At 37.2% G+C, this 20,371-nt stretch overlaps 1 protein-coding gene across 3 annotated transcripts in view; it reads right to left on the reverse strand.

Moving 5' to 3' along the window:
* SESTD1 (SEC14 and spectrin domain containing 1) overlaps positions 1-20,371 on the reverse strand; it is a 128,114-nt gene that overhangs the window by 33,335 nt on the left and 74,408 nt on the right. For all 3 annotated transcript variants that reach the window (XM_049887560.1, XM_049887561.1, XM_049887562.1), the window contains exons 6-9: positions 14,139-14,252; positions 11,781-11,878; positions 9,931-9,986; positions 3,457-3,668 (exon numbers count right to left, since the gene is read on the reverse strand). In XM_049887560.1, coding sequence (XP_049743517.1) covers positions 3,457-3,668; positions 9,931-9,986; positions 11,781-11,878; positions 14,139-14,252 — 480 coding nt within the window. The remainder of the gene's footprint in view (positions 1-3,456; positions 3,669-9,930; positions 9,987-11,780; positions 11,879-14,138; positions 14,253-20,371) is intronic.

Below are 20,371 nucleotides of genomic sequence, written 5' to 3' on the forward strand. Positions count from 1 at the left end.
TATGCCACTGGGGCTTCCCATTATGTGCCAGGCACTAAAATTTTTATAAAAATTATCTTCTTTAATCCTCACAACAGTGCTATTAAGTGGGCATTACTTTATATTTATTATTATTCTCAGTCTAGTAAGGAGGGCATTTGGGCATCAAGGTCATGCAGCTTAGAAGTGGGAGAATACAGGAGACCCAGATCATCTGGGTTCAGAATCAGTCCTGTGCTACTATGCGAGTTCTTCATTGTGCTCGTCAAAGATAATCGCAAACTACTTGGTTAAAGCTTACCTTGATTTAATAAAGTTGTGTTTAACTTAGGAATAGATTACATAGAAAAAGCCCATCTATAATTTGACTGTTAGGAACTTGGAATTTTTTTTACAAATAAAAACAATGTTAAAAAATACTATTATATTTTCAAATGAGTCTCAAATTTTTTTAAGCCCAATATTCAGGTACAACCTTAACTTTACAAAGCCTGAAAAGAGAGGCCATGTAGGAAAGAGAAAAGGAAGAAGCGCAGCTCTACGCAATTTCTGGAACAAATAAAACCTATTTTAGGGAAGGTCGCACCTGTCTTACTGAACCACTCTTCTGTCTCCTGGTGCCTCTTTCTCTGAGTTTCTGGTAAGTATCCAATTCAATCAAGATGACCTACTCCTTCAGGTTCTATTCTTCAAAATCAGATATTGCCTTATTTGTCCCCGCCCTTCTCTTGTGTTGTTGTTACTTGCTTTCGAGTCAATTCCAATTCACGGTGACCCCATGTGTGCAGAGTAGAACTGCTCTACAATGTTTTCAGGGCTGTGACCTTTTGGAAGTAGATCATGAGTCCTGTCTTCTCAGGTGCCTCTGAGTGGGTTCAAATTGCCAACCTTTCAGCTAGTAGTTGAGTGCTTAATCGTCCGTGCCACTCAGGGGCGCCTCCTTTTCCAAATGAGTTACAGTAAATATACAGAGCTATTTTAAAGTAAAAAATTAGTGCTTGCTTAGCAATCTTCAGTTTATATGTGGTTACATGGGATAAAACATAAATCCTTTTGTCTGGAACCCTTACTTCCTTCCTTTCAAGCCTTTGGTCCCATGACATCCTGATGCTGGAGGTCACAGATCAGCAAACTGTAGCCCACATGCCATTTCTGGACCACTGCCTCATTTTGTAAATAAAGTTTTATTAGAACACAGTCACATCCATTTGTCTGTATCATGTCTATGGCTGCTTTTGCACTACAAAAGCAGAGTTATGTGGCAGTTCAGTAGCTGTAGCCACAACAGACCAAACAGATCACAAAGCCTAAATCATTTACTATTTCGGCTCTTTATGGAATAAGTTTGTGAACAACTGAACTAGGCTTCTACGCTAGAGTTTAGATCTGTGGAAGTTAATATAAGACCAAAAAAAAAAAAAAAAAAAGCAAGCCCATTGCTGTCAAGTCGATTCTGACTCAAAGTGACCCTATGGGATGGAACAAAATTGCCCCATAGGGTTTCCAAAGCTATAAATCTTTACGGAAGCAGACTGCCACATCTTTCTCCCATGGAGTGGCTGGTGGGTTCAAACCACCAACCTTTTGGTTAGCAGCGGAGCACTTAACCACTGTGCCACCGGGGCTCCTTAAATATAATAAAGCCAAAACAACCAAACCTGTTGCTTTCGAGTAGATTCCGACTCATAGAGACCCTGTAGGAGAGAGTAGAACTGCACCATAAGGTTTCAAAGGAGCGAATGGAGGATTCAAACTGCTAGACCTTTTGGTTAGAATCCGGAGCTCTTAACCACTGTGCCACCAAGGCCCAAGATTAAATATAACAGCTGCCACTAACTGAGTGCTGGGTTCTTTCCAGACATCAACGTTTCAAAAGAGGTATTGTTATTAATAAAAGGTAAGAAGGAAGGATGGAAATGAAGGGAGGAGTGAAAGAAGACAGAGGCTCAAGTAAATGCAGTAATGTGACTATGATCACACTGCTATTAAGTGGAGAAACAGGGATTCAGATTCTGCTCTGTTTGACTCAAAGGTCATAAACTTCTCACTGTGCCTACTACTTCCTCAACAGAACTTCGGATTTCATGCTGCTACTCTTTTACTCATGTTAGTCCTTCTCCTAAAAAAAAAAAAAAAGATAATTTTCCTTTAAAATTTATCACTGTCTGATGAAATCTTAAATATTCTTAGAGGACAAACTCAAGTGCTCCCTGATTTCCTACAGCCAGAGTAATAATCCTTCCTAAAATGTCCACAGCACTTTATCCATGTCCTTGTGACACTTAACACTTTATCCTCTTAAACTTAATGTAGCAAATACCCAAGTCTACCATTACGCCCCCTATACAACCTAGCACAGGCACCTTGCACATATACGCACTTAATATTTATTTAATGAATGAATCTAGATTAAAACATTGGGACATTTCTAATTTAGTTTTTTTAAAGAAAACATGTAAAGATTTATTTTCTCAATAATTCAACAGATAAAAATCTAGAATGGAATCTAAAAACAGAAATGCCTTCCTTTAGTATTGATATTTAGTATTTTAAACTAATTTTCTTACTAAGAAAACAATTTTAAAAGGAACTAACCAGCCATAACTATCAAATATTTACTATTACATATTATGAATATAACTAATTAAACTATCAATATTTTCTATCAGTATGATAGAATCATGAGATTTAATATTGGAATTATTTTTATTACATGTATAATTTTGACAGAATAGAAAACTCTTCATAACGTACAAATTTTGTACAAGTACCAAAACAAAAAAATTAACTAATGCTTGCAAAATAAAAGTATCAATAACCAAATGTTATATATTTCAAGAATAAATCAAGACAACAGGTGATGTTCCCAACAGTTATTTTTTAAGTCGTACAATGTTAAGAGTAAGCTGATCAGCTGTAAAGGGAAATGAAGTCCTGATACATGCTACGACACGGATGTGCCTTGAAAACATTAATTTGAATGAAACGAGTCAGACAGAAAAAAGACAAATATTGTATGATCTGACTTACATGAAATATTTATAACAGGCAATTACATAGAGACCAAAGTTTATTAGTGGTTACCAGGGGCAGGTGAGAGTTACTGCTTAGGGGACACTGAGCTCCTACTAAAGGTGATGGAAAAATATGGAACCAGAGAGCAGTGATGGTTGCACAACATGGTGAATGTAATTAATATCACGGATGAACACATGAAATGGTCAAAGTTGCAAACGTTTTATTACATACATTTTACCACAGCTTAAAAGTAAGTAACCTAAATGCTCAATAACAATACTGTAGAAATAATACAATTTAGATGCAAATATTACTTGTAAAAAGAGACATAGTTGGAAATAGTTTTAGGATCTAGTTTATTAAGGTTCTCTATGTTACGTAAACAACAGTAAAAAAAATCAGTCAAAATGATCAATAAAAAAGTTAAATATACTCAAACCAGACAATATTGGTACCTACCTGCATTACTTTCTGTTGAATCTCTTCTAACTGTGTACGCTTACTACGTTGCCTACAAACTTCCTGGTAGCGAGTATACTGCTCTCGGAGTGAATCTAATAATTTCATAACCTGTGGCTGTGCAAGCAACTCGTCATCCATAGGGGACCATGACACCCCTCCATCTGAGCCATTAAATCGACGCTGCTGTAATTCGGATAATAATTCATGCCCTTTACAAACGAAAGATATTTACAGTTAGTAACCACAAAGAAATACAATTCTTACTTTTCAGTCTTCTCAATTCTAATTCCCCGTTATCAAAATCTACTTATCTGTCTACCTACCTACCTACCTACCAGGTCTTAAGTAATGAAATGCAATTTTTCTATCTATAAACAAAAACCAAGCCCAGTGCCGTCGAGTCGATTCTGACTCATAGCGACCCTATAGGACAGAGTAGAACTGTCCCATAGAGTTTCCAAGGAGCGCCTGGCGGATTCGAACCGCTCTCTCTTTGGTTAGCAGCCATAGCACTTAAGCACTATGCCACCAGGGTTTCCTTTCTATCTATATATCACAATAAATAGGAAAATTGCATATATGCATGGATTTACGCATGTATGTATACATACACACACAAACACACAACACTGAATATTTATATACTATAGGTGGCACCCTGGTGGCATAGTGGTTAAGAACTATGGCTGCTAACCAAAAGGCTGGCAGTTCGAATTTACCAGGCACTCCTTGGAAACTGTATGGGGCAGTTCTACACTGTCCTATAGGGTCGCTATGAGTCAGAATCGACATGACGGCAATGGGTTTTTTTTTTTTTTTTTTAAATAGGTGGCACAGTGGTTCAGCATTTGGCTGCTAGTCAAAAGGTTGGCCGTTCGAATCCACCAGCCACTCCTTGGAAACCCTATGGGACAGTTCTACTCTGTCCTACAAGGTCACTATGAGTCAGAATCGACTCGACAGCAACAGGTGTTTTGGTTTATAGTATGTTTATGTATGCACACATGCACACACTGTAGTACACACTTAGACATACACTCTATAGAAGGCAGTGGTGGTTCGGTGGTAGAATTCTCACCTTCCGTGCAGGAGACCCAGGTTTAATTCCTGGCCAGTACAACTCAAATCACAATCACCACCTGTCTGTCAGTGGACGTTTGTCTGTTGCTATGATGCTGAATAGGTTTCGGTGAAGGTTCCAGGCTAAGACGGACTAGGAAGAATGGCCTGGCAATCTACTTCTAAAAATCAGTAAGTGAAAATTCTACGGATCACAATGGTCCGATCCAATTGTGCACAGGGTCACTGTGAGTTAGGGGCTGACTCAACAGCAGCTAACCACGACAAATATACTTAGTTGTTGTTAAGTGCCGTTGAGTTGATTCCGACTCACAGCAACCCTACGTACAACAGAATGAAACACTGCTGGGTCCTGCGTCATCCTCACAATCACTGCTATGTTTGAGCCCATTGTTGTAGTCACTGTGTTAGTCTATCTCTTTGAGGATCTTTCTCTTTTATCTGACTGTCTATGTTACCAAGCATGATGTCCTTCTCCAGGAACTGGTCCCTCCTGATAACATGCCCAAAGAATGTGAGAAGTCTTGCCATCCTTGCTTCTAATGGGCATTCTGGCTGTGCTTCTTCCAAGACAGATTTGTTTGATCTTTTGGCAGTCCACAGTATATTCAATATTCTTCTATCAATACCATAATTCAAAGACATCAATTCTTCTTCGGTCTTTTCTTATTCACTGTCCAGCTTTCACGTGTATATGAGGCAATTAAAAATGCCATGGCTTGGGTTAGGCACACCTTAGTCCTTAAAGTGACATCTTTGCTGTTTAACACTTTAAAGAGACTCTTGCAGCAGATTTGCCCAAAGCAATGCATCATCTGATTTCTTGACTGCTGCTTCCATAGGTGTTGATAGTGGATCCAGGCAAATGAAATTCTTGACAATCAATCTCTTCTCCATTTATCATGATGTTGCTTACTGGTCCGGTTGTGAGGATTTTTGTTTTACGTTGAGGTGTAATCCATACGGAAAGCTGTGGTCTCTGGTCTTCATCAATAAGTGCTTCAAGTCTTCTTCACTTTCTGCAAGCAAGGTTGTGTCATCTGCATATCGCAGGTTGTTAAATGAGTCTTCCTGCAATCTTGATGCCACCTTCTTCTTCAGATAGTCCAGCTTCTTGGATTATTTGCTTAGCATATGGATTGAACAAGGCCAGGGCCCGACTGTGGAACAGACCATCAATTGCTCATATGCAAGTTCAAGCTGAAAATGAAGAAAATCAGAGCAAGTCCATGAAAGCCAAAATATGACTTTGAACATATCCCACCTAAATTTAGAGACCATCTCAAGAGTAGATTTGACAGGTTGAACACTAGTGACCGAAGACTAGACGAGTTGTGGAATGACATCAAGGACATCATACATGAAGAAAGCGAGAGGTCACTGAAAAGACAGGAAAGAAAGAAAAGACCAAGATGGATGTCAGAGGAGACTCTGAAACTTGCTCTTGAGCATCGAGCAGCTAAAGCAAAAGGAAAAATTGATGAAGTAAAAGAACTGAACAGAAGATTTCGAAGGGCCTCTCGAGAAGACAAAGTAAAGTATTATAATGACATGTGCAAAGAGCTGGAAATGGAAAACCAAAAGGGAAGAACATGCTCGGTGTTTCTCAAGCTGAAAGAACTGAAGAAAAAATTCAAGCCTCTAGTTGCAATAGTGAAGGATTCCATGGGGAAAATATTAAATGATGCAGGAAGTATCAAAAGAAGATAGAAGGAATACACAGAGTCATTATACCAAAAAGAATTAGTCGAAGTTCAACCATTTCAAGAGGTGACATATAATCAGGAACCGATGGTACTGAAGGAAGAAGTCCAAGCGGCTCTGAAGGCAATGGGGAAAAACAAGGTCCCAGGAATTAATGGAATATCAATTGATATGTTTCAACTAACAGATGCAGCGCTGGAGGTGCTTACTTGTCTATGCCAAGAGATATGGAAGACAGCTTCCTGGCCAACCAACTGGAAGAGATCCATATTTATGCCTATTCCCAAGAAAGGTGATCCAACTGAATGTGAAAATTGTAGACCAATATCATTAATATCACACGCAAGCAAAATTTTGCTGAAGATCATTCAAAAATGGCTGCAGCAGTAATACTGACAGGGAACTGCCAGAAATTCAGGCTGGTTTCAGAAGAGGACGTGGAGCCAGGGATATCATTGCTGATGTCAGATGGATCCCGGCTAAAAGCAGAGAATACCAGAAGGATGTTTACCTGTGTTTTACTGACTATGCAAAGACATTTGACTGTGTGGATCATAATAAATTATGGATAAAATTGCAAAGAATGGGAATTCCAGAACACTTAATTGTGCTCCTGAGGAACCTTTACATAGATCAAGAGGCAGTTGTTCAAACAGAACAAGGGGATACTGATTGGTTTAAAGTCAGGAAAGGTGTGCGTCAGGGTTGTATTCTTTCACCATACCTATTCAATCAGTATGCTGAGCAAATAATCCAAGAAGCGGGACTATACGAAGAAGAATGGGGCATCAGGATTGGAGGAAGACTCATTAACAACGTGCGTTTCGCAGATGACACAACCTTGCTTGCTGAAAATGAAGAGGACTTGAAGCACTTACTAATGAAGATCGAAGACCACAGCCTTCAGTATGGATTGCACCTCAACATAAAGAAAACACAAATCCTCACAACTGGACCAATAAGCAACATCATGATAAATGGCGAAAAGATTGAAGTTGTCAAGGATTTCATTTTACTTGGATCCACAATCAACAGCCATGGAAGTAGGAGTCAAGAAATCAAAAGATGCGTTGCATTGGGTAAATCTGCTGCAAAGAACCTCTTTGAAGTGTTGAAGAGCAAAGATGTCACCTTGAAGGCTAAGATGCGCCTGACCCAAGCCATGGTATTTTCAATCACATCATATGCATGTGAAAGCTGGACAATGAATAAGGAAGACCGAAGAAGAGTTGAGGCCTTTGAATTGTGGTGCTAGCGAAGAATACTGAATATATCATGGACTGCCAAAAGAATGAATAAATCTGTCTTACAAGAAGTACAGCCAGAATGCTCCTTAGAGGCAAGGATGGTGAGACTGCGTCTTGCATACTTTGGACGTGTTTTCAGGAGGGTCCAGTCCCTGGAGAAGGATATCATGCTTGGCAGAGTACAGAGTCAGCGGAAAAGAGGAAGACCCTCCATGAGATGGACTGACGCAGTGGCTTCAACAATGAGCTCAAGCATAACAACGACTGGAAGGATGGCTCAGGATCGGGCAGTGTTTCGTTCTGTTGTGCATAGGGTCGCTGTGAGTCGGAACTGACTCGTCAGCACCTAACAACAAGAACAGCAACGTACAGACTGAGTAGGTATGGTAAAAGGATACAACCCTGATGCACACCTTTCCTGACTTTAAACCACTCAGTATCCCCTTGTTCTGTATGAGTGACTGCCCCCTGGTCTATGTATAGTTTCCTCAGGAGCACAATTAAGTGTTCTGGAATTCCCATTCCTTGAAATGTTATTCATAATTTGTTATGATCCACCTAGTCAAATGCCTTTGCATAGTCAATAAAACATAGGTAAAGAGCTTTCTGGTATTGTCTGCTTTCAGCCAAGATCCATCTGACATCAGGAATGATACCCCTTGTTCCATATCCTCTTCTGAATCTGGCCTGAATTTCTGGCAGTTCCCTGTTGTAGTGTTATAAGTGCTTTTGAATGATCTTTAGCAAGATTTTATTTGTGTGTGGTATTAATGATACTGATCAATAATTCGCCGCATTCAGTTGGATCTCCTCTCTTTGGAATGAGTACAAATATGAATCTCTTCCAGTTGTTTGGCCAGGTAGCTGTCTTTCAAATTTCCTGGTATAGACTAGTGAGCACTTCCAGCACTGCATCCATCTGCTGAAACATCTCAGTTGGTGTTCTGTCAATTCCTGGAGCCCTCTTTTTCTCCGATGCCTTCAGTTCAGCTTGGACCTATTTCTTTAGTATTATTGGTTTTTGATCATATACTACCTCCTGAAATGGTTTAACCACGTGACTGTAAGTTTGTTGTACCATGGTGGCTTGTGTGTTACTGTGATACTGGACGCTCTGCCACTGATATTTCAAATACCAGCAGGGTCACCCATGGAGGACAGGTTTCAGCTGAACTTCCAGACTAAGACAGACTAAGAAGAAGTACCTGGCAGTCTACTTCTGAAAAAATTGGCTAGTGAAAATATACTTTTAACAGATCTATATCCATATGTGATATAAACACACATAAACAAACACCTAGTAAATTCCTGTTATTGGTGGATTCATTACTGAGCCAGCCAATTCTCTTTCCCTGCACAGCATAATTACACTCTGGGATTTCTATCTGATGGAGCCAATCCAAGTGCTATTAACATTTCAGTATAAAGCCATACTCTTAATTAATTGTACCTTCTAAAAGAAAAGTTGATACAGTTACAAGCATATGATTAGGTTTAAGGGAGTCTTTATTTCTGATACAAAATAATATTTAAACAATGTATTTACAGGAAGCTCCAGAACATATCAACTGAATTATGAAAGGCCACACTAGTGTAAGAACTGCATTCAATGTGATTCACTTATTGCAAGCTCATGTAGAAAATCTGCTTACAACAGTGCCTAGCACACAGTAAGATTAGAATTATGAACTATTATTTGGGGGAAAAATGTTACAAACAAAAAAAAAAATCAAGCTATTTCCATTTAAAGGCATTTAAGTGTATTCCCTTAGAATTTGTGAAACCACTACTAGGAATATTTGGCCTGGACTGTACTTACCATGCAGCACTGAGCACTTATACTGTGATGTGCTAATGTTTTTTACATAGATTATTGTAAAGTGGTATATCAAGTGCTTTTGATTGCAACTTACTTTGAGCTACGGTGACAGCACTTAACAGTTACTTTATCATGATCAAGTTACATCTCTAAGTCTTAACTTCCTCAAGTGCAAAATAGGGAAAATAACACTAATTATATCAAATGATTATCAGGAAAATTACATATAAAATACATAAAATGTGTTTAGCAAAATGCCTGGCATATAATTAGTATTTAATAAAATTAGCTATTATTACCTTACACAATCCTCACTAATGAAAAATCAAACCCATAGCAGCCTGATAAACAGGAATTTCTATCTCTATTTCACAGATACGGAAATAAATTCAAATATTTCAAGGGAGAAATAATTTAACTTAACAACTTATTCTTACTATTTTAATATTTTAAAGTATATTAATTAACACACTATTAAGTTAAACCAAAGGCAGTTTGAAAAATCTTCCTCAAGTTCCTAGCACATAATACAAAGCTCAATTAATGTTTATTCAATGAACCAATCTATGACTGTTTCATTTTATTATGATTATCACTAATAAATGTGGTTTTTCACCTTACCTGTCTGAAGAACTGTTTCAGGATCAACTGATGGAAGAAAGTTTAAATCCACAGATCTGGCAAACATCAAAAGAATAATTTTGAAAATAATATTCTTACCCATATAACTTAAGAAAGTCTTTTATACATATATAGTAAACAAAGGCACATAAATATGAAAATCTGAAGCATGCTATTTTAACATGCTAATTTCTCTTAAGCATAAGGACGCCCATTAGAGATAATTAAATACAAGCAGCCAGATAAATATTAATGTGATAAATCATAAAAAACATCACTTGGAAAAGTTTATTCTTATTACTTATGGCATTATTTCAAATATATCAAAGGAATCCATTTCAGTGTTTATTCCCTGAATATATGTTTCAAAATCTGTAACTGTATTAAAAAACCAAACCAAACCAAACCTGTTGCCGCTGAGCCAATTCTGACTCATAGCGACTCTACAGGACAGAGTAGAACTGCCCCATAGAGTTTCCAAGGAACTCCTCATGGATGTGAACTGCCGAACTTTTGGTTAGCAGCTGTAGCACTTAACCACTACCCCACCAGGGCGTCCTTTAACTGCATAATAACCCAGAAATGAAACATTAAAAATGTACCCAGCCATTCCTCTACCAAAGGTTTACTTATCTACACCAACCATTGCTAGCTGCAAATATTCTCTCTGATAGTTCGAACTATCTGCTGGACTGCTGGACTGCTCAGAAAGCAAACAGATCTGGCTAAATTTTATTAGGTTAACTTGTGAAACATTCTCAATTTCTAAACCACTGCATATGTGTACGTATGATACGCACACACATTTATATATATTTTTACATTTACATTTTTATATGGCATCTGTAAGATAGAAATGTTCCTAAATATTTGTTGCAACTTTAACTAGATTTACATTTAAACATTTTTATTTTTTTTACATTTTGACTTTGTTTTAACCAGGATTTGGTGTTAAACTATGACCGTCTCACATCCCTCACTTATTACTTCAGCTAATTGATGCAAGACACGTAATAACGAGAAGGACTTTAGCTAGGTTCCACTGTATTTTCAAGGTCAGAAGAAAGATAAACAAAGAAAGGTGTCGATTCTTTCAAATTTCCTAATGAAAAATAACTCTTCCAGTGACCACTTTATTGAGAAATTAGAAAGAATTAATTTGCTTCCTTAAAAACACAAAAACCAAAGGAGAGGAACTTAGCCTACCAAGAGAAAAATGAAAACTGACAAGGTTGTTGTGTTCAATAGAAACCTGTTAAAATGATAAATATATAGGTAGTTACATTTAGAAAATACAACTGAACAATAACTTTGTCCAGTGTCATAAAACACTAAATCCCCCCAAGTTGAACTCATGAATATCACATATTTTGCAATGACAGAGAAATACTACAAGCTAGGCATTTAAGCGCTCATGCATTTAAATAAGGTTCTTATAATTTTATTTCAAGCTGCAACCTTTTTCACATTCTCTACTAAGCAAAGCAGAACTCTAAAAAGGCAGACAATTGTTTCACTTTGAGAACGTTGTTGAAAACATGTTCTTCTAAACATGTGCTTCTAAAATACTTAGCTCAGTGTTTAAAAAAAAGGTAAATATGTTATTATTCATCAAAAAATGCCTTTTGTGAAAGAAACTTTGAGTCAAATCAATGAATGAGTTCTAAACGTAAAGCAAATTCTTACAAATGAAAAAATGAATTTAACTAAACTTTCGAATGTCAATTCTGAATTTACCCTAGGTTCTTTTAACCTTGCATCAACAATATCTTTTTTTGGTATTAACAGTATCTTTTCTCAGATTAATCATAGCTTTGCAAAGATATAACTGCATGACACTAGCCACCTACCTTTCTTTCTCTTGCTGATTTCCTTTATCACTTCCATTGTTAATCAAAGCAAGTTCATCTAATAATGATGTAGATTCCTTTGTAAATTTCTCAAAAACCTATAATATGAGACTTTATTAACAATATTGAAAATAATCTTATGTGTTAATATGTTAAGAACAAGAGTCAACTAGCCAGGATTCCCTTTCCTTCCCTGTAAGTCACTTAGTGCAATTCAACCACCAGAGCACTAGTGTATACACAGAACACAAAACTGTTTCCTAAAACAATCAATGGTTTCAAAGGATAAGGATTTTTTAAAAAATTTAAGTACATTAGGAATTATTTTTTGTTCTCATTAAGACAAGTTTATTTTTATTCCTGTGTCTCTCTAAGTAACATTTCCACCAATAACGGTTGCAACTAAACAACAACAACAAAAAAAACAACCAAATCTGTTGTCACTGAGTCGATTCCGACTCATAGTGACCCTATAGGACAAAGCAGAACTGCCCCATAGAGTTTCCAAAGAGCACCTGGTGGATTAGAACTGCCGAACTTTTGGTTAGCAGCTGTAGCTCTTAACCACTGCGCCACCAGGGTTTCCACAGGTGTAACTACATGAACATTATCTGGACCAGTTCTAATGCTCTAATTTCAGTTATAGAACATTCGAGTTATAAGACATTTCTCTATGATATTCTGATTGTATGTAATAGTTAGAGTTTTATATACAAGCATGCAGCATAATTATAATTTTCACAGGATTTCTTAAAATACTTCTTTTAAGAATTTGGGTAAGTCTGTTTAAACATATGTGATAAAGTGGATACTCATTTGTCTGTTCAAATACTGTGGAAACAATAACCACTATTCATTCTGAGATAACTAAAAGTTCACTGTTCTTCAATAAAATTAGTATATAATCTAAACTGAGTTAATCTGAAGCTTGTTCTTTCAGTCCCCCACAGTTCATAAAACAATGTCTTATTATACAGAGTAGCAGATGTCAGAAGTCCAGCCTGATAAAGAAGATACATTTTCAGAAAGGAAAGTTTAATCTGTCAAACTGCCCTTCCAATTGATAATTCAAGTTAATGTTTAAGTATCTCCTCTGTAAATAGTAGACCAACTGTATTACCTCTAAAGAAATTATGCTACTCTATTAGTCTCCTTTGAAGATTTACAAATCTGACTAGTAAAACTACTGCTACTAATAAGAACAGTAATAGTTAACACTTATATAACGCTATAATACATTGTGCCAGGTACTGTTCTAAACGCATATTTATTTCCTCTTACCCACAATCCCATACGGTAGGAACTATTATAAAGTCCCTAGCTGGCACAAATGGTTTTCACTCAAGCAGTTGTATTCTGTTTAACGTTTTGGGTTGCCATGAGTCAGAACAGACTTGACGGCAGCAAACATTAACCAAAAAAAAAAAAAAAAAAACACCAAAACGCATTGCTGTCAAGTTCTGACTCACAGTGATCATAAAGGGCAGAGCAGAACTGCCTCATAGGGTTTCCAAGGCTCTAATACTTTATGGCAGCAGACTGCCACATCTATCTCCCATGGGGCAGCAGGTGGGTTTGAACCTCGGACCTCTGATTAGCAGGCAAGGGCTTAACCACTGTACCACCAAACGTTATAGAGATGTAGAAATAGATGCACAGAGAGATTAAATACATTGCTGAAAGTCACTGTTATGGAATGAATTGTAACCCCCCTAAAAGATGTGTTAAAGTCCTAAGGGCTGCACCTGTGAATATGATCTTATTGGAGAAATAGGGTTTTTCTTTGCAGATGTTCTCATTTAAATTAAGGAAGTCATACTTTAGCAGGATGGGTCCTAATCCCTTCTGAGTGGTGTCTTATAAAAAAGAAGAACCGCCATGGAAAGTCACAAGCAGGGGGCAGACACCATGTGAGGCAATGTGAAGCAGCAAAGGCACACCAAGGGCTGCTGCAGCCACTAGGAGCTTGGAGAGAGGCATGAAATAGTTCCTCTCTCAGCCCTCAGAAGGGATCAGTACAGCCTACACCCTGGTTTGGATTTCTACCCTCCAGAACCTTGAGAAAATAAATTTCTGTTTTTTTAAAGCCATGTACTTTGTGGTATTTTGTTACGGCTTCCCTAGGAAACGGGGACAGTCTTACGCTCAGCAGAGAGTGAGAGCAGGATTCTAATAAAACCAGCCAGACTCCAGAGTATTTGCCCCCAGTTTTTTACCAGGCTATAATGCAGAATGGGCTAAATGGTTTCATTTTTGTAAAAACAGCAACAATCCACATTTTTAGTTAATCAAAATGGTAAAGTCATCAGAATGTCTAATTTATGCATCATACATTTTATCTCATTGTTATATACCAACCAGCCTCTTATTTAACCAGTCCATGTGATCATATGTAAGACTTCCACCAAAATCTTCTGTCAACTGGCATGGTTCTATATAACGAGTCAATTTATTAGCAGACACTAAAATAACCTATAAAGGTAAAAAGAAAATAAATGTTTAGCAAGTCACTATTACAGTCCATGAAAGTAACGAGGAGGTAAAATTAAGTTAAAAATTGCAATATTGTTTCCAACATGATGGCGCATTACTGTTTATTTAATACCACAACATTTAAAATCATCTCAATAAGTTGTGGATATCTGCTCAAAAATAATCTATCAAAAAACATAACCCATCTCTAAGACAAGAGACACTAGCAGCTCAGCTAAAATATTTTAAATATTCATCAATATTCACAATTCAATTTCTTTAATGATCTAATCTGAAATTTTTTCACATAGTCTCAAAATCAGCTAGAAATACTAAAGAGATAAACACAAGTGAATAATCTGGCATCAAAAAGATTACACATTTCAAAGTTTTTCTAACATTCCTCTTGACTACATATTCACAAAAAAAGACCTGTAACAGTGGGGTAAATGTCAGAATAACATATGCCAATATTTAATTTGAAAATCAGAAATAAAATGGGAGAAAGTCAAAGAATTCGTAAATGTGAAACTTACATATTAAAATTATAATGTTTTAACCCTAAACTTTAAAAGGCTTCAAATACAAATTATAGATGTACCTAAGAGTAGTGGTTAAGAGCTATGGCTGCTATCCAAAAGGTTAGCAGTTTGAATCCACCAGGCACTCCTGGGAAACCCTCTGAGGCAGTTCTACTCTATCCTTTAGGGTCGTCAGAATCGACTCGATTGCAACGGCTTTGGTTTGGGTTTTTTTTGAGAGACCATTATAGAGATATTTAAAGTTTCAATGAAGACACACATGAATATAAAAGAAAATAATCTGTGGGTGAAAGATATTCAAATGGAAGCGTTAATCCAAAAATGATACATGGAAATTTGTATTTATAAAAAATGTCTTGACAAGAAAAATAGTAGGGTTCGGCTTGCACCTAAAATATAGACAGACAGCTGAGCGTCATCCTCGCTCCAAGAACAACAAAAAGTCAAACAATCTATAAAACTGTAAATTTTCTGGGACCCATGAGAGAGCTGAGGTCAAAAGAAAACCAAATGAAACTGGAAAAAAGACAAGTACCAACAAGCACGTGAGAAGGGATGACCACAAAGTCTGGGATAATGCATGTGTTCCATATTTTGATCGTGGCGAAGGTTGCGTGACTCCATTTTTTGTCAAATCTCATAAAACTCTTCACCAAAAGGGATGGATTTAATTGTATGTAAATTATACCTCAATAAACCTGGCTTTAAAAAAACCTTTGGAGAACTTGTGGACGAATAAGATGAAATGAAAAATACAATTTTAATATGTAATTCTGCAGAAACATCAGTATGCAAAATTAGGTACAACCATACTGTATGTAAAATAATAATATAAACAACAAATGAGGGAAAAGTATTAAGCTTGCAAACTACTTTGCTAAAAGGGGGGAAATATCTTCTGAAAGATAGCAAAAACATAAAAAATTCATAAAACTATCAGAGAAAACAGACACTATCAATGTCAAGATTACAACAAACTGCTATTGACAGCAATACATGAAATGGAAATTAAGAGCCTTAAACATTTACATCAGAAAATAAAAACTGAGAAATAGAGTAAACTGTCCAATCTAAGAATGGGAGGAGGGTAGGAATAAATCCAAAGAGAATAACCAAAAAAACCCCAAAGCCATTGCCTTTGAGTCGATTCCAACTCAGTGATTCCATAGGATAGAGCAGAACTGCTTATAGGGTTTCTGGAAGCAAACTAATGGATCACATCTTTTCCTGCAGAGCAACTGGCGGGTTTAAACTGCCGACTTTCTGGTCAGCAGCTGAGAGCTTTAACTACTGCGCCATCAGGGCTCCTCCCAAAGAAAAATACAAAGGGATAAATATAAGGAATTAATAAAATAGAAAATACTAGGGAAAATCTAGGTCACCTGGCATAACATAGTTCATAAAGAACATGTTCTATATCCTACTTTGGTAAGTAGCATCTGGGGTCTTAAAAGTTTACAGTCATCTAAAATACATTTATTGGCCCCATTATGTTTGGAGCAAAGAATGAAGAAAACTAAAAACAAAGGAAAAGTATCAGTCCAAAGGACTAATGGACCATAAGACCCACAGCCTCCCCCAGCCTGAGCCCAGAAAAACTAGATGGTGCCCAGCTGCCACCACCTACCACTCTGACAAGGATCATGACAGAAGATCCTGGACAGAGCCAGAGAACAACGCAGAACAAAATTCAAATTCATAAAAAGAGACCAGACTTACTGGTCTGACATAGAATGGAGGAACTCCCAAGACTATGGACCCCAGACACCCTGCCAACTCAGAACTGAAGCTACTCCCAAAGTCCACCTTTCAGGCAAAGATTTGATAGGCCTATAAAACAGGCAGTAACACATGTGAGCAATGTGCTGCTTAGTTTAATCAAGTATATTAGACCAAATGGGCAATACCTGCCCAAAAGCAAAAAGGAAAAGGCAGGAAGGAACAAGAAACCTGGACAAATGGACACGGGGAAACTGGGATGGAAACGGAAAGAATGAGAGTGCTGACACAATGTGGGGACTGCAACCAATGACACAAAACAACTTGTGTATAAAGTTCTGAATGAGAAACGTTTATCTAAAACACAATTAAAAAAAGGAAAAAACAGAACTAATACAGGTATTATCAAGGCTTGATAAAGCTAAAAACTGTTCCTGGAAAAGACTAAAAAGACAAACTTTAGATAAGATAAAGCAAGAAGAAAAGAAAGGCACAAATAAATAGTAAGAATGAAAATGAGAATAAAACTGCATTTAAAGTTATAGTTTAAAATTACAGGACAATTTTGTGCTGATAACTAAAAATTTAGAAGAATGGATAAATTCCTGGGGAAGAAAGTATAATACAGCAAGATTGATATAAGAAAAGACATAAAACCTATAAATCATTCACTTGAATCACCACATTCTTTCCTTTTTAGTAATCATACTGTTACTGGGAGTTTTGATATTGCTACTCTGAGACTGCTTACATGAAACAAAACAAATTAGTAACATGGAATAATTCAGCTAGGCCTGGTGTCCTTAAGAAAATGGGATTCTTGCTAGGGAGAAAGAAGATATGGATGTGAGACAAAAGTTAAACAGGTATGGTCCTCAATTTGAATTGGAAGTACCAGTTTAACCTCACACTGCATTTCATCTTAAGTAAAAACACACACATTCACATACGCTGTCTTATTTATTTAATGCTGCTATAAGAGGAATACCACAGTAGATGGCTTTAACAAACAGAAATTAATTTTCTCACAGCTTAGGAAACCAGAAGTACGAATTTGGAGCGCCGGCTCTAGGGGAAGGCTCTCTCTCTGTCAGCTCTGGAGGAAGGTCCTGGTCTTTTCAGCTTCTGCTTCCTGGTACCTTGGAGACCTCTGTGTGTCTTGGCATCTATCTTACCCCATCTCTGCATCTTAGCTTGCTTCTTCAATCTCTTATACCTCAAAAGATATTTGATTCAAGATACACCCTACACTATAGAACAAACAATAACACATGCAGTTCAACCAAGTATACGAGACTAAATGGGCACACCAGCCCAAATAAAGATGAGAAGGCAGGAAGTAACAGTAAAACTGGATGAACGGAAATGGGGAAACAGAGGTCAAGAAGGGGAGGAGTTTTAACACATCTTGGGGTTGGCAACCAATGTCACAAAACAATTTCTACATTAACTGTTTAATGAGAAACTAATTTGCTCTGTAAACTTTCACTAAAGCACAATGAAAAAACCCTAGACAAACCCTGCCTCATCAACATAACAAAGACAACCCATTCCCAAATGGGATTATAATCACACGCATAGAGGTTAGAATTTACAACACATATTTTTGAAGAATACAATAAAATGCATAACATACATCCATTTTCTAGCTCTGTCCACTGTAGAAATTTACAATGACCAAGCCTATAGAAATGTGCACTCCTAGTATCCCCAAATATCATTTTCCACTAAAAGCAATCAATGCTCCTTGAAAAACAGCCAATTCCAGGTCTAGGGCTGTAAATAACCAAAACCAAATACATTGCCATTGAGTAGATTCTGATTCATAGTGACCCTACAGGACACAGTAGAACTGCCCATAAGTTTTCCATGGAGCGTCTGGTGGATTCGAATTGCCAACCTTTTGGTTTGTAGGCAAGTGCTTTGACCACTGTACCACCAGAACTCCTTGTTTAGGTATAATTGGAGTGAATTTAAAATAAACATCTCAGAATAAAACTGTGGAACAAAGAACTAAGTTTGGCCTTTTGCCTCTTGGTTTCTGAAAACGGCCTGCTCAATTAAGGTGCTCTTTGTTTGAGCCCACTGTTTCACCCACTGTGTCAATCCATCTTGTTGAGGGTCTTTCTCTTTTTTGCTGGCCCTCTTTTTCTTTTTTTTTTTCTACTTTATCAAGCATGATGTCATTCTCCAGGGACTGGTCCCTCCTGATAACATGTCCAGAGTATGTGGGACAAAGTCTCACCATCCATGCTTCTGAGGAGCATTCTGGCTGTACTTCTTCCAAGACAGATTAGTTTGTTCTTCTGGCAGTCCATGGTATATTCAATATTCTTCGCCAACATCATAACTCAAAGGCATCAATTCTTCTTCAGTCTTCCTTATTCATTGTCCAGCTTTTGCATGTATATGAGGCAACTGAAAACATGGCTTGGGTCAGGCACACCTTGGTCCTCAAAGTGACTTCTTTGCTTTTTAACATTTTAAAGAGGTCCTTTGCAGCAGATCTGCCCAATGCAATGCAAAAATCAAAGGTGATTTCTTTACTGCTGCTCCCATGGTGTTGACTGTAGATACAAGTAAAATGAAATCCTTGACAACTTCAGTATATTCTCCATTTATCAGGATGTTGATCCCGTTGTGAGGATTTCTGTTTTCTTTATGTTGAAGTGTAATCCATAGTGAAGGCTGTAGTCTTTGATCTTCATCAGTAAGTGCTTCCAGTCCTCTTCACTTTCACTAAGCAAGTTTGTGTCATCTGAATATCACAGGTTGTTCCTGATGCCTTGTTCTTCATAGTCCAGCTTCTTGGATTATTTGCTCAGCATATAGACTGAATAAATATGGTGAAAGGTTACAACCCTGATGCACACCTTTCCTGATTTTAACCATGTAGTATCCCCTAGGTCTCTTCGAATGATTGCCTCTTGGGTTTATGTACAGGTTCCTCATGAGCACAATTCAGTGTTCTGGAATTCCCATTCTTTGCAGTGTTAAGTGTCTTGCAATCTATTAATTATTGCCTAGCAATCTATTAATTGTTGTTGCTGTAGTTAGTTGCCATCAAGTTCATTTCAAATAATGCTGACTCCATGTGTGCAGAGTAGAGCTGCTCCATAGAGTTTCCAAGGCTGTGGACCTTTGGGAAGCAGATCTCCAGGCCTGTCTTCTGAGGTGCCTCTGGGTTGGTTTAAACCGTCAGCCTTTCAGCTAATCGTCGATCACTTAACTATTTGTGCCAGCCAGGCCCTAATCTGTTAACTAGATATATACTAACAATGAAGCCAAGAAATATCTATTTATTCTATGAGAAAATTACTTGATAATTGGACATGAATTCACATCTGAATAGATAACGTCCTCAGAGCACACCTTCTGGAAAGGACAACTAAATAGAAAATGCGAAACATAATAAATGCTCTTTCCATTCTTCTATCATGCCTTACTTGACACAATATTCTATGCGAACACTGGAAAAAAAAAATCTCTTTTGAAAAATCCCTCTAACTTAACTTTTAATAAAATAATGCCTTATTTATTCATCCAACAATCGTTATTTAGGACTTTCCATGTGTTTTGGTGCTGGGAGTATAGATACATACTTCCACCAAGCAAATGAGCTTTTTGTTTCAATATTCTAGAGACAGTTGTATAATGCTTTCATAAAAAGAAGCACATTAAAGTTTTCTGTTTTGTTTCTAAAGCTTTTTTTTGAAAACACCATAAATATTGTTGTTCCTTTGGTCATAATAGCACAGAGGACCAAAGGCTTTATTAGAATACCCCAAAAGATTTCCAAATCCCTTTCCTACCTTGCTTTGTTATCAGATGACATCAAGTTGGAGTTGATTTTTGACT

This window comes from Elephas maximus, chromosome 6 (assembly GCF_024166365.1).
Source record: "Elephas maximus indicus isolate mEleMax1 chromosome 6, mEleMax1 primary haplotype, whole genome shotgun sequence".
NCBI classification, from domain to species: domain Eukaryota; kingdom Metazoa; phylum Chordata; class Mammalia; order Proboscidea; family Elephantidae; genus Elephas; species Elephas maximus.